Consider the following 14460-nt stretch of genomic DNA (forward strand, 5'->3'; position numbering starts at 1 on the left):
AGCTAGCAAGGCTTCCAAAGAATGCCACTAAATGACTCAGCTTGATGTGGAAGGGCTGTGCATCCAACGCTAGTCTTTTCAAACGATCCCATTCGCATGGTCATGAGTCGCTGTCAAGTACTTTTAAAGCAAGAAGGAGCCACACACGTACTCCCCCACTTCTCACAGAGGTTGCCACTTTTCAAGCCTAATGCTACGACCTACAACTTACAAGGCAGAAAAGAACTACTCTGCTCTTTGAGCGCCCTTTCCCCAGGTGGTTGGAATTTACAAGATTATCTAACACAGTCTGGACCTGAAGTCAGGCTGTTAGGTACACATGCAGTTTGGCGTAGAGAGAGTATGTATGAATGGAACTTGGCATGCCTCGGAGGTCTCTGTTGAAATCATGAAGTCTTCGAATCTCGCCTTCTAGTTTGTTTCTCATTGCCTTGTCCAGTGACTCTCGCTTGGTGGTAGACTTGACCAGACTCTCATAGGCTTCAGAAATTCTCTGAAGTTCTTTTTCAAACTGAAAGAAAGAAGAGGCATGAAAGTGGGACTCTGACATTCACATCGGTGCCTTAGTTACACTGACTCTGACATTCCAGGTACAAAGGTTGTATCTTTAATGCAGTCTTTTCTGCACCTCAAGTTTCGTGTCTACCAAATCGTGTAATTCAGTGGTCCCCAACCTTTTTGGCACCAGGGACCGGTGCTCCTATGAGAAGCTAATGTCTGATCATCTGAGGTGGAGCTGAGGCGGTGATGCTAGCGCTGGGGAACAGCTCCAAATATAGATGAAGCTTCGCTTACTCGCCAGCTGCTTACCTCCTGCTGTACAGCCCAGTTCTTAGCAGGCCGTGGACTGGTACTGGTCCATTGCCCAGGGGTTAGGGACCCCTGGTGTAATCGACTTCACCCCTACCTCCTGCCCCCATCTGGCCTCTAAGGGCTATGCTGGGAATGTGTAAATAACAGGCTCACATCTGGCTGGACCATCTGATGTCACCTTGGAAACATCCCTCTGTAGAAATATCAGGAAGGGGTGAATTTAAACATAACTTAAATCTTTTATATTTCGTATGGTAATTTGTAATGATTCTTATTATTCCTGGTTAACATAAGAGAAAATATTAAAATACAAAAAAAACTAAAGGACCACAAATAGAATCCCAAGTCTCCAGACTGCAAGTACAGTATTCTTGCAGGGCCCTTCCTACCCATCCCCAAAGGAACGAAAAACCCGCTCGAGGAGACACTGCTTTACTTAGCATTTTTACCCCTTTTTCTACGACATTACCTATATAAAGAACTAATGGATTTGTATCTACTTGGAAACAAATGTACCACAGAAACCCTCTTTATATAAAGGAATTAAAAGATCTGGGACTAAAACTATTTCTTTTGTACTTCACTAAACCAAGAGCTGTAACTGGGAGAGCCTTTACTCTATGACACATGTAAAGGTATAGCAAACAAGTAGCCATAACTTGGATAACAGGAGTCTAATACAATAGTGTGTTCTTGAAGTAGATATCAATAAACCCCATTTTATTGTTGTGCATCATAAACGCAGGGGTAAGAATAAAGAGTGTCTGCAAACATGGGACCTTGATGAACTGCTGCTAAAAGTCAGAATGAAAGGCAAAGTGGGCAGGGTTGAGAGCACTAGTGCCCCTCACTGGGCACCAAGAGACCTGTTGCTTGTTTTCAGTCTCTCTGCAGACCCCATGAGCCAGGCACCCCAATTGCCTGAACCCCAATTACTCAGATCAGAAAGTCCCTGCCAAGATTCCTATAAATAAACCATATCATAACAGTTATCTATGGTACACTTACTATGTGGCTGGGTGCCAAGGATGTAGAATTAAGTAAGATCATTTCTGGCCTTTAAGAGCTCAAGGTCTAGAGACGGCCTGCACCCAGATGCACACACTTCTTTCTACACTGCAATGTGATAAGGGGTGTGGCGCTGTAATGTTCTCCACAGCCTAGAGATAAAGAAATTTTGCAGGGGTAAGGAGGAATTTCTTTAACAAAGATTTCACGGAAAATGCCATTTAAAATGAGTCTTGAAGGATAAACAGGAATTTGCCAAGCAGAAAAGACAAGGCCAAAGGGTCTTGGCACCCTAGGCAGAAGATAGGACATGAGCCAAGACACAACCATGGAAAAAAAGTACACGTCTCTGACATGACAGGTAGCCCAGGAGATGAGAGCAAGGTGCAAGCGGCAGGAGTTGGGGACAAAATGGAAGATGTCATGTGCAAGGAAGAATGATGGGGGTGGGAGGGCCTGGGGAGGACATAACTACCATATTAGTAGAAGAGCAGCATGATCTTACCTGAGGTTTTAAAGAGATCAAACTAAAGGATGAGGTTGGAGGGTGTGGGTGGGGAGATGAGACAGGAGAAAAGAAGTCCAGGTAAGAAGTTAATAGAAACAGTTCAATGACAGACGACAGTGTGGAACTAGGACAAATTCCAGACACTGAGTAGAATCAATAGGTCTTAGTGACTGGTCTGGACAGTAAGGGAGAAAGAAATCAGACAACATAGACATTTATAACTTAGAGGATGAAGTAATAAGACTTAACCAAGATCAATGATTATAAGAGAAACAGGTTTACCAAAGAAAGAAAACCAGTTGGGTTTTGGAGATACTGTGGTCTGGGGAGGCAGCAGAAAACATCTTGGCAAGGATTTCTAGTCAGTAGGTGGGGACATAGGTCTGAAAGTAAGGAGAACAGTTGTGTCACTGCATGTAGATGACAGATGAAGTCATACAGTGGAAACCACTTAGGGACATGAACAGGAGATCAGAGGGCCAACGACAGGGAGCATCAATACTGTGGGAGAAGGTGGGGCAGAAAAACCAGTGAGAGAGACTGAAGCCAGTGGTGCCATAAGCCAGGAAGCTAAAAACTTGAAGGAGAAAGAATGTGGGCCATGCCCTCGGAGGCTACAATGGAACCAAGACACATCTGAGAAGGTTGAAAAGGCTGGAGAGCATCAGGGCTTCTGCTGAGTGGCAGCCAACCAGGGCGAAGCCAAGAACACCAAGGCTCTTGTCAGTACCGTGTTATTTTCCCCAAGGCCTCCTAATACCAGAGTTGGTTCTTCCATGGTCCCCTCCTTTCAATAAGGCTTTTCTGTTTCTTCAAAAGAGATTATGAACTGTCAGGAATGTGGCAGTAGAGGGGACAAGATGTCCTGAATCCTGTTCATAGTTCTACCACAAATTATGTTCCTTCCTTTTAATTTTGTTTTCAAAAGAGATGGCTCCAAAACATACCACCATTTCTATGCTAATTTCATCTCTAAAAGGTGGCCTTTATTTTCAGAGAGATGGGCATGCTACAAGGACAGTCCCTTCCGAAGCTGAGAGGACCCTGAAGCCTGAGGCATTCGACCTCCCACTGTGAAAGCGTGCTTCAAGTCCAGAACACCTAGGAAACCCTCCTCAACTACACCACCCACAGGAACTTGTCTCCATCTGATTTCATTGTGTTTTCATCTGTTCTATTTGCCTGACCAAAATTTGGATGTGCATATGCATTTTGTGTCTCTGATTTGACTGTCAATTCCTTGAAAGCAGAAATAGTCCTCACAGTCCTAGAACCGTGCCCCGCCCATGACAAAAATACTGACCTGATTAATTAATCTTTAAAGTTATAACTCCTAAAGATAGTCTTGGGCACTGATAAGCTATACCTGATCTTGGATTCTTCCCGTTCATTAAAAGAACCGCCCTCTGTACATTATAAAAAGGACATTGCAGGATTCCTCTGATAAGGTAGTGTATAATCTCAAATACTAAAACAATCAAGAATTGGGATGTGGTTACGTGCTTGCAGCTACCAAGAGAGAAAGAGCAAGTGTCTTACTTATTTCAGGAAAAGGTATTTCGTGTAAGAAATGACAGCTGTCACAATGGAGACAGATTAGTCTCCTTCAGTGTGGTTATGGAGGACAGAATGACAACCAAATGTAGGAAGTTAAAGAGATGCAGATTTTGATTCAACATAAGAATTTCCTAACCACATTTTCCAGAAGTGCACTATGCTCTCCAGTGAGCTTCTCTTCTCTGGGAGCAGTCAAATAAGAAATGAATGACCTCTGTTCAGGGACATGAAGCAAGAATTCCCAAGGGGTGGGAAATTGGGCCAGAATCATTTAAAAATTTTTATCTCTAAAGCTCTATGATTTCTGATTGCACATTTTTTTTTTTTTTCAGACAGGGAACCACACCCTCTTCTTCATATTCCCCATGCCCAGCGCATCTTAAGTCTTCCTTGATGTTTGTTAAAGATGAAGGGAAGATTGGACAGGCTTGCTTTGATATAAAATCCATCTGGGCCAGTTCAGAGTCTGAGTTTGATCATATGAAGAGAATATTGGGTTTGCCTTCACAGTTCTCATCCAGCCCAGATGTCAGGAAACTCTTAGGCCAGGCCATTAAGAGCCTCTGAATTCACAGAGAAGCAGTCATTGTCCCAGAATCAGAACTACGAGCAGAGTAGAAAGCCCTGTCACCAGAAATATATGGGCAGGGAAGGGCTCTGGGAAAATCTCAGCCATTCCAAACTCTAGATACTGGCTTTTTCCCTGAGCACCTTCCTATGTACAGCTCAGGACCAAAGACAGGCCTGCTGTCCAAGTCACAGACTGCCCAATCGAAGCCACCACGTTGCACTGACAAAAGAAGAGGGTCTTCACTAAAGCAAGCCTGGGGTAACCATAAATGCCTTCAAATGCCTTCAAGCTCTTTCCCTTCAAATGTCCATCTACATATACCCTGATGGCTTCTGAGGCCAACCCACTCAACAGCCCACAGTCTGGTCCTGCTGGAACCTCCATCCGTTAATTATGTTTCAGGGAAACTGGGAGGAAAGAGAAGCCAAATGAATGACCAAAAGGAAATACCGAAGAACAGCTGCTCTTTCTGGGGGTCCTCAACCCCCATTCCAACACTAACAGCGACAGTCACCACCTCGTGCCTCTAGAAGCAGGGTCTGCCTACCTAGGCTGTGCTTTGGCAGTCTCCGGGTTTACTTGTTCTTCCTGCCACGTTCCTGGCACAGTATGCATAAGCTAAGCCCTGCAATTAAAAATTCATCTATTTTTGGTTCCCTGCGAGTGCGCCTAGTGCACGAGGATCCCAGATTGGATGTTATTGCTGGCACGGGGGCAGCCACATCCTACGACACAGTACAATGGCTCCACCCAAAGTGGGGGTCCTTGCCACTGAGAAGCAAAGTCATCACCTCATCCGATAGTCCTCTCCCCAGACCTAAAGCTTAGGGACAAGTAAGTGGTGAGGTCAGTGCTAAGGAAAGACCTGGGACTAGGATGACCCTGGAAACACAAGCCACAAAATGCTAAGTCACAGAGTTCATGCGGCGTTTCTGTCTCCTGGTCCTGGCTGTTGAGAACAGCTATAGAACTAGTGATGAGTAGCGCAAGTATTCGTCAAAACCTGAGTTTTTAAATTCACGATTTCAGTTTTACATGACAGATCGATAAAATGTAAAAATGTAAAAGAAAAGAACCATTTATGATATTCAAGGGACTGAAGGAGTTTTGGGTTCCAGAAGGCAAACTGCTTTTGACTTTTATCCTTTTTCAGAAGTCATCAAAATCCTTTTGGCCACAAACTTTAAGAATCATCCTTCTTGCAGGGAAAATGAGTCCCTGGGAGATTTGTTTTGTTTTTCAAAATAGAAATGTGCATCAACATCAAGAGATATATGTGACAGGTCAGTAATGTATGTATTAATTAAAAAGTCAATGAAGAAGAACAAGACCTCCCAATTTCTGTACCTTCCATGTAACTGTTCAAAAATATCCATGTAAAAAGACCCAGAACCAAACTCTGCCCTCAGGTGGGTCCACGTAATTCTGGACATGGCTGCCACAGAGCTCCATTAGGGAGAAGAAAGAACCACCTATTTCCCAGAAGTGCTGAGTTGGTCCTTTCCAATTTTCAGACTGTACTTGCAAAGAAGCTGCCCGGTGAGGTGTCAGAGGCAAGCTGGGGCCTGAGCACTGACTTACAGCCAAGGCCAGGAAACAGCACACTCGTTTCCCAACTTCTAAGGGTGTAACTGGGGTGGGAATGAGGACGCAATCTTTAGGCAGCCCATCTGTTTCTGGCTCTCATTTTACCCCCTCCAATAAAGGCAGCCAGAGCTCTCTGAGTCAAGTTTGGTCTTGACTCCAGGGAGCTCCAGACCTTTTCAGTGGAAGAGCCACACAAACGTGCTGAGGCAGATTCTGTCTATGAACATTCGTACCATCAAACCCACTGCTCCTGGAGATTTACTGCCAGCCCTCAGGAAATCAGAGGAGTTGGTTGTTTTGAAATGTTAACCAGCAAAAAGACTGGGCTTTACCAGAGAGATCACTACTAAACAGTGAATACTAACTGGCCAGCCAGGAGCATTAACTGTCACATGGAACCAAATGACAATGCCCCTGTGGTCAGGCAGGGTTTATAGTCCTACCTTTTCTCTTTAAAAAAGCCCCTGACTTGCTGGGATTGAGCCATGCACTAGGAAACTGGTGACCTTTGGCTGCCTTAAACACCTATTACCTTTGCCCCTCTCATCTCTTCTGTTCTACCTGCAGTATTTCAGGTACTGACATATGGATCATCATGAAATCACTGCCCACAAGCGTTTACTTTTGCTGGATGTTTTCCTATTGACTTTGGCTGTCAGCATAAAGCCCTAAGAATGAAGGCTGCCATACATTCTAATATTCCCATGATAACTACACAGGCTGGAATTACGCAGCATCTTCTCACCTGATAAGTCACAAGCATAAAGAGAGCACGCAGAAACTCGTACTCTACCTTCAGTGTTGAGACAACATGGCTTTTTGCAGAGACCAGCTAATGAAACAAACACGGCAATCGCAAGGTTCTTGTCTAAGATTCCCAGATTTGAAGGAAAGTCTGTCGCTCTCGACTCATTCCATTGTGTTACTCTCAGTGTTCCCTCTTCCACATTGTCCACCTGGGGAAATGCTACTTAGCTTCTTAGTCTCAGGTCCAGGGCCACCTCTGCTGTAGCTACTGCAGCCCCCTGACATTCTACTGCAGGTATTAATGTAGATAAGTCTCCCCTTTTGGACTGTAAGCTCCTTCAAAGCAGGCATCGTGTCTTATTTATTTTTGTCTCCTTAGAGCCTTGCACAGTACCTGGCATAAAAGGGGTCTAGTTAACTGTTGGCAAGTGAGTCAGTAAATCCAGCCCCCCACAAGCAGGTAAAGAATTCTGTCCCTTCTAGAGAACTCTCACCCTTCTCTTCCCTCGGGAAGTCACATACCTTGTGGAGCTTGTCGGCATTGTCATAGTAACCCTGAAGTTCCTGGTGAAGCACCCGGTTCTCTTCTGTTAGTATCTCCACCATCTGCTGGGCTCGCTCCACAATTGCAAATGCATCTGGACCAAGCTGCTGGCTGGCAGAGGTGGCAGGCGGGGGCTGTGGAGCTGCCAGGGTCACTGGAAGTGCAAGTGGCAAGGAGGTGGCATGCAGAGGCCCACTGGCGGAGGAGTTCTGGGAGGACATCGGGCTGTGCTGCTGCACGGTTGACGGGAAAGGAAGTTGGCACGGGCGGCTGCAAGGGGACAAAAGACCAGAAATTAGGTTTCAGGGAAAGGCAAGGAAGCCCCAATAACATATGCACTACCGATGGCTTCTAGTAGCAAAGGTCATCAAAGTACCTTCCAGTGCTGGGCTGAGTACAGCAGGCTCAGTCCCTCATTCCACAGATATTTAATGTCTCCCTCTGACTCAGCACCATTCTGGTCACTGGGGACACAGTGAATAAGACAGATAAGGCCCCTGCTCTCCTGAAGCTTACATTCTCAGGGAGAGAGACGAGTGAGCAATCAAACAATAAACAAACAAAGCAAAGTATTGAAAAGTAATGAGTACTCTCCAAAGAATAAAGCAAGAGTGACGTGACAGTGAATGATTGAGTGGCAGGTTCATACTGAGAGGTCAGGGGTCTCTGAGAAGCAGATGCTTGAGCCAAAGGCTGAATGACAGACAAGAAGGAACCCATGGTTGTGGGGAGGGAGTAGAGAAGTGGGAAAGAGAGCATTCCAGGTAGAGGAATCAGGATTTATCATGGGCAAGGTCAAGTTAGAAGAAAGCAAATGGACTCAAAACATAGTCAGCAAAAGCAGCAAAAGGTAAGACCAGAGGAATGGACAAGGCCTTTGTAAGCCAAGGTCAGCTCTTCGCTTAAGGTGTAAACAGAAGCCAATGAAGCTGCCTTTACTTTGACTGCTGGTATATACGGTATGGATGATATATTCGGTGGCAAGAACACACAAAAGGCAACCAGTGAGAAGGCTTAGGTGTGATCCAGGTGAGAACTTTTGAAGGCTCACAGGGTAGTAGAAGAGAAATAATAGAAGAATTGGGGGTATGTTTTGTACATATCATTCATAAGGAGAGAGAAAGTGAGGAAAATTTTAAAAAATTACTTCTAGATTTTTGCGTCTACATTTAATAAAATGGGAAGTCTTGGGGAAGGAACTAATTTTTTTGTGTTTTAATTTGCTGAGGTGAGGATTTTTAGAACTCAAAAGTCTGATTTTAGCCATGTTAAAAGAACACATGGAGGCGTACCTTGATGGTTCAAATTCAGGGTACTAGCTTCTACATTTAAACCACGAATTTCCATCTCTTATCTCTACTCCCTAACAATTTCCTCTTTACTATTCTGTTAACCTGTTTTATAAGAACCATCATATTTTCTTTCAGCCTAAACCAAGGCCACCTAACAATTTCTACAGGTAAAGACAGCAAAGATATAGTCTTGATATCTAGTTCTCCAACCACAGCTGTCTCTATTCCACAGACTTAGGAAAACTAGTTTTCTTGTTGATCTCCATCAACCTTCAGGTCACAATCTGAGAACCTAGGTGCTAAAAAATTATCAGTAACCCCCAAATCATCAACATTCTGCCTCAAAGGCTGAGTCCTCTGGAGATCCAGCTACTTCTAATCTGTAACAATTACTGTGTCACCTCTCATTACTTGTGGCCATCCACAGCCAAAGCTCTCAGAGCCAGCCCCATTTTTCCCAGAAGGGTGCCTGGCCTTACATTTTCCTTTTAAGCATACTTGCTGGAATGTTTTTGGTCCCTGTCAGCCTCCGTATCTCTCATTTTGTAAGCATTTCTTGTAGCCAGGGTTCCCCTGAATGCCAACTCCTGGCAGCTAAATGTCAAACTCTAGAACAACAATCCCCAAACTTTTTGGCACCAGGGACCAGTGCTCCTATGAGAATCTAATGCTTGGTGATCTGAGGTGGAGCCGAGGCAGTGATGCTAGTGCTGGGGAGCGGCTGCAAATACAGATGAAGCTTCGATCGCCTGCTGCTCATCTCTTGCTATGTGGCCCAGTTCCTAACACAGCACAGACCGATACCTGTTCACAGTCCAGGGATTGGGGACCCTTGCTCTAGAAAACTATTCGACAAGGGTCGTCTCAGCCCTCCCTACATGGATATATAGACATTCACAAGGTGACCTCAGAATAAACCCCACAGTACCTGACAGAGTAACTACCTAAAGGCCTTGCTCTGGAAGCTGACTAACATCAGAGACCCCACCTGAGCTTGGCAGATACTTCCCAACTAGATTTCCTTATGCCTTCAGCCCAGAAGCTCCTTCCATTTCACATGAAAATAACTGGGATCTAAGTTCCCCAAGGCAAAGTGGAGAACCATGGAGCTCAACGGGATTCTTTCTTTCTTAAGCGAGCTTCACCTCCTAGCCATTCTGATTTCAGAAAGGAATGCTATCAGTGAGGAGATGTTGGCCATCCCTTCTCCCTCCCTCCCCACACCTATTACATAACCATCTGGCCATCTCTTCAGAAATAAAACGCTCTGCATTTTGATGAATATGGGCCCCTTCCACACTGAAGTGTGTGTGAATATGTGTCGTCCTGCGTGCATGAGGTCCGATTCCATCCCAAGAGTGAAATCCCTGGAGGGCCACCCACAATGCCCAGCTTTCATCCCAGATCACAGGTACTCCTATCAGGCGTGGACCCAAAAGAACCACAGATCTGTTACTGAGTAAGTGCACTCTTGCTGGCTGGCTAAATTCTATAGTGCAATTTTCATGGAAAGAGGTTATCTTGGCAATAGGCAAAATACCACAAATTACACTGCCTCGACTCAAAGGCAGACACCCATCCCCACCTCCTAAGTACTCCCTTCCCATTCACCAAATGCCAGAGACAGACGCGGTGGCTTCCTTGGCGCTGAGGCGGCCCAGGTGAGTCTACAGCCCCCATTCTCCAAAGCATCGGGGCTTCCCTTTGACACAGGCAGCTTCGGGCTGGGGCTTCTATCTTTCAACATTTAATGAACCCTGGGATTTGGAACTCATTTATGGTCAATGATGAGCTTATCTTCTCATCATCTTTTCCTGTTACCTAACAAAAAGGAAGCGCTTTGTTAATGCCGGCCTAAGTCATCCATGATGGGTCCTCCGAAGCAATGTGGGAAAAGGGTGTTTGCCAAGCTGAATGAACAGGAAAGAAAAGGCTTTTGCAAAATGGGAAGTCTTCTATTAAACAAAAAACACGTCCCCCTCCCCCCATAACCGGGTTACACATTCCAAAAATACCACATTACAACAGATGATGTGCAGGTAGGAGAGCAAACTTCTATTCCTTGGCTCCACTACTCAGCCAGCTGGGGTGGGTGCAAAAATGTGAACGGGCAGATCTGGGCTTAGTGCAAATGAGGGGGGAAAAGTGTTCGAAGAGAACAGGAGATTTTCACACAAGATCATACCAGTGCTATGAAACAACTTAACCTCAGCTTTCAAAGAGAATGTCATTGATATGCCACCATAAGGATAAATGGGGACATAAAGAAAAGGGAAAAAGAAAGGATAGGAATCATCATTGAGAAGTCTGAGAGCTAGTTTATTTGATACCACATGTCTTGGTTTCCTGGGACTATATACCACTTATCTCGTTGTTAAAGAAATTAAGGAGCTAATATGTAGAAAGCCTGGCACAAAGTAAACACTGGACAAATGTTAGCTATTATCACCATTACTATAATTATTATTATTGTTATCCCACTGCCCCAATACATAGCCTAGCACTGAGTGTGGAATTCATGAGAAGTCCAATAAAACTTTTCTGTTATGGTTAATATTTATTGAGCGTTTTACATTCCAGTTGCAATATAAACTGTTACACGCATCATGTAACTTTGATCTTTAAAATTGCTTTACAAAATAGGTGTCATTGTCAGTCTCTCTACTTAAATGAGAAAAAAGGCACTGGATGGTAAGTAACTTGCAAAATGTAACGGGGACAACAAGAACATAAAGGAGGTCCAAGCCCAGGCTTTTTTGATTCCAGGATCCACTATGTCCCTGTACTGGGGAAAGCAGGGAAGGAAGGCAGCCCCATTCGGTCCTCTGATCCTGGGATGCTGTCGCCCAGTCTGAGCCACCACCATGGCACATCCATGATTCTCGCCCTAACGCGAAAGCATCAGAATGTTTGGTAAGCTCAATCAGCCTCAGAAGATTTACAAACACGAGATTACACAGTCTTTACAAAGCAAAAAAAAAGGGGGATGCTTTGAACTGGGGGTCTCGATGCCACCATACTTTCCCCACACCAGGGCTATCTCCCCATGTTGGTACAGGTCAGCACTGTTCCTTAACATGGGGTCTTTTTTCCTCTCGTTCTGCTTCTTAACCATGGAACCATGGGCAGGGCTTTAACTTCTTCACCTTTAAATGGTGATAATAAAATCTACCTCACAGAGTTGTAAGCATTAAATGAGATAATGCATATAAAGCATTGCACACAGTGTCTATCTTTAAGAAAGTATTTAATAACTGTCACCCTCCATTATTCTATCACACACTGCTAATGGGTGGTAGGAGAAAGACAAGAAGCACCGCCCTTGTGTACCCCTTCCTCTTCAAACACCCTCTGGTGAGAGTCACAGTCCCTAATCCTAAAGCCTCGATGAGGAACCAAAGCATACTCTTGTACCATAGAATTTTCTACTTCTGAAGAGTTTTCTTGCAATGCAAAGCAGAATGAGAGCACAGCTTCAAGGTGACGTCCATACAGCTTCAGGACATTCTCGGACACAGACTCTCATTTCCTTCTAGGTCTATGCTATCCAAAATGGTACCCACAAGGCACATGTGACTACTGAACACCTCAAATGTGGCTAGTGTGAATCAAGATGTACAGGAAGGGCAAAACAGACATCAAGATGTGAAGCCTTAGTTCAAAAAAGGTAAAATATCTCATTAATAGTTTTTTAATGTTGATTACTTATTGAACTGATAATATTTTAGATATAATGGACAAACTAAAACATGTTTTAAGAAATGTTTTTAAATGGATTCGATGAAATGTTTTAAAATTAATTTCATCTGGTTTTTTTTAACTTTCTAAAAATGTGGCTGCTAGAAAAAAAATTTTTTAAGAAAATTTTTAATTAGACATGTGGCTCACATTATATTTCCATTGGATAGCACTGCTCCAGGACATACCGCCCTTATACCAAAAGGCCTCGCTTTGGAAAGACAATTCCAGAATTCCGTGAGCAGCAGAGCAATTCATACAAACAAACCACCAATCTCAACTTCGTTGTCCCCAAGTCCCCAACTATCAATGGTGATCAGCAAATTATATTCAATATATTAAAGTATATGTTTTTCTACAATTAGGCCATCATGGTAACATTTAATAAATATGGTTTGTGTGATGGGCAAAAAATTCTCAAAATATGATAGGAAAAGAAGCATCAATGGATAAATAGACAATGGGTCTGATTGAACATTCAAGAGAAAATGCAAGCAGCTAAATATATTTTCCAAAACAAACATTAATAGGAAAATAAAATCAAACAACTTTTTTCAGTTTACCAACATCAATAATTGAGTTCAACAAGCTTTTACGGAGCCCCTAGGCAAAGATTTTTTTTTTTTTTATTCTCAAGATGTGATACCTATTAGGATTCCATCTGTGTAAAAAACAATGCATAGAAAAAATGAATAGAAGGAAGTACGACTAACAGAGTGACCATCTCCAGGTGATGAGATTATGGAGTTTCTTTTTCTCTTTATATTTTTTTGTTCTTTAATTTATACAGTGAACATGCGCGGCTATTAAAAACAACATTTCATTACCTAAGTAATATATGTACCTTATAGAAAAATTGGAAAATAAATATAAGCAAAAAAAATAACAAGTAATTTAAAAAAAAAAAAAAAGAAAAAAAAAGAAAAAAAAAAAATTTAAAAAATGAGATGAAATAAAGAGATTCTTAGCTGTGAAAAGGTTCAAATTTTAAAATTTTTCACTCAGTAAAAATACCTCATATTTACATAGAGCTTTCCAACTCAGAGTATTTTCTTCCAGTTTCCTGACCCTCAAAGCAACATAGCTAAGAGAGTATTTAACAATGGTTATCTTTGGATAATGAGATTGCAAGTGATTTCTATGTATCTTCTTTTTCTTTTCTGGGGGGGAGGGGTGGGAGTTATCTGTATTTTAAAATTTTCTACAATAAACATGTTCTATTTAAAAAGAAAATCAGTTAGTTTTAGGAAGAATCAGCTGTGACAAGTTGCAGATAAGGAAACTGAAGATCAGAGAACTTCCACAATTTGCTGCAAAGTGTAAGAGCCAGAATACAAACTCTCCTTAAATCTTTTCCCAAACCCAGAGCCTTCCCAACTGGACCCCTTTGGTTGTGCAGACACCATGAGACTCATAAATGTTCGAATTAAGACTCTACTCTTAGGTAGACTAAGATCATAATTACTGCTATGCAGAATGGATATAGATAATCCTCTTACTGGGAGAAGTCACTCATTTAATGCATTACAGCTATAACTGTGTTAGGTTTCCTGAGAAAGTAACCTGAACTTGACCCTAGCCTTTTGAAATTCTCATACTGCAGAGCCGTTTCTAAGGATAAACAGGGCATTTTACCTGGCTCTTCCGCCACAATTCGGCTTAAAAATTGTAGAAACTCTGGAGTTCTAATGCTGGTATTCAAAACACATGTTTAGCTGGTAGAATTTAAATAAGGCTTCTCAGCCTCATTAGTGTTAAGGAAAATGCATAGTTTTTGATACAATAGCCGTGGGTCTGGCTTACCTTTGGATCCCACACAATTTATTTTCACAACTATATAAGCTGCAAATCATAATTCGCCACTTTGAAACATACACTTATCCCAAAAGTTCTCCTTCCTCCTCCAGCTATTTCCAACTTAAAGTAAGATGGGACCACCAAACATTCTTTCTCGTACTATATAGCATATTCCACACCTCAAGCCCACCAAGAGTACGACCTGCTCTTCAGCACGTATCTTTATGCTTGTTCATGTTTTAATCTGCACTCTGGCTGTGCCACTGGACTGACATGAGTTTCTTGGGAGAGGCGTGCT

At 43.0% G+C, this 14460-nt stretch overlaps 1 protein-coding gene across 1 annotated transcript in view; it reads right to left on the minus strand.

Annotated features, from left to right (window-relative positions):
• The window catches only part of AMOTL1 (angiomotin like 1), a 95604-nt gene that overhangs the window by 43883 nt on the left and 37261 nt on the right, over nt 1-14460 (minus strand). The window contains exons 4-5 of the mRNA XM_023520261.1: nt 7314-7605; nt 308-511 (exon numbers count right to left, since the gene is read on the minus strand). Coding sequence (XP_023376029.1) covers nt 308-511; nt 7314-7605 — 496 coding nt within the window. The remainder of the gene's footprint in view (nt 1-307; nt 512-7313; nt 7606-14460) is intronic.

This window comes from Pteropus vampyrus, unplaced genomic scaffold (genome assembly GCF_000151845.1).
Source record: "Pteropus vampyrus isolate Shadow unplaced genomic scaffold, Pvam_2.0 Scaffold254, whole genome shotgun sequence".
Lineage (NCBI taxonomy): Eukaryota > Metazoa > Chordata > Mammalia > Chiroptera > Pteropodidae > Pteropus > Pteropus vampyrus.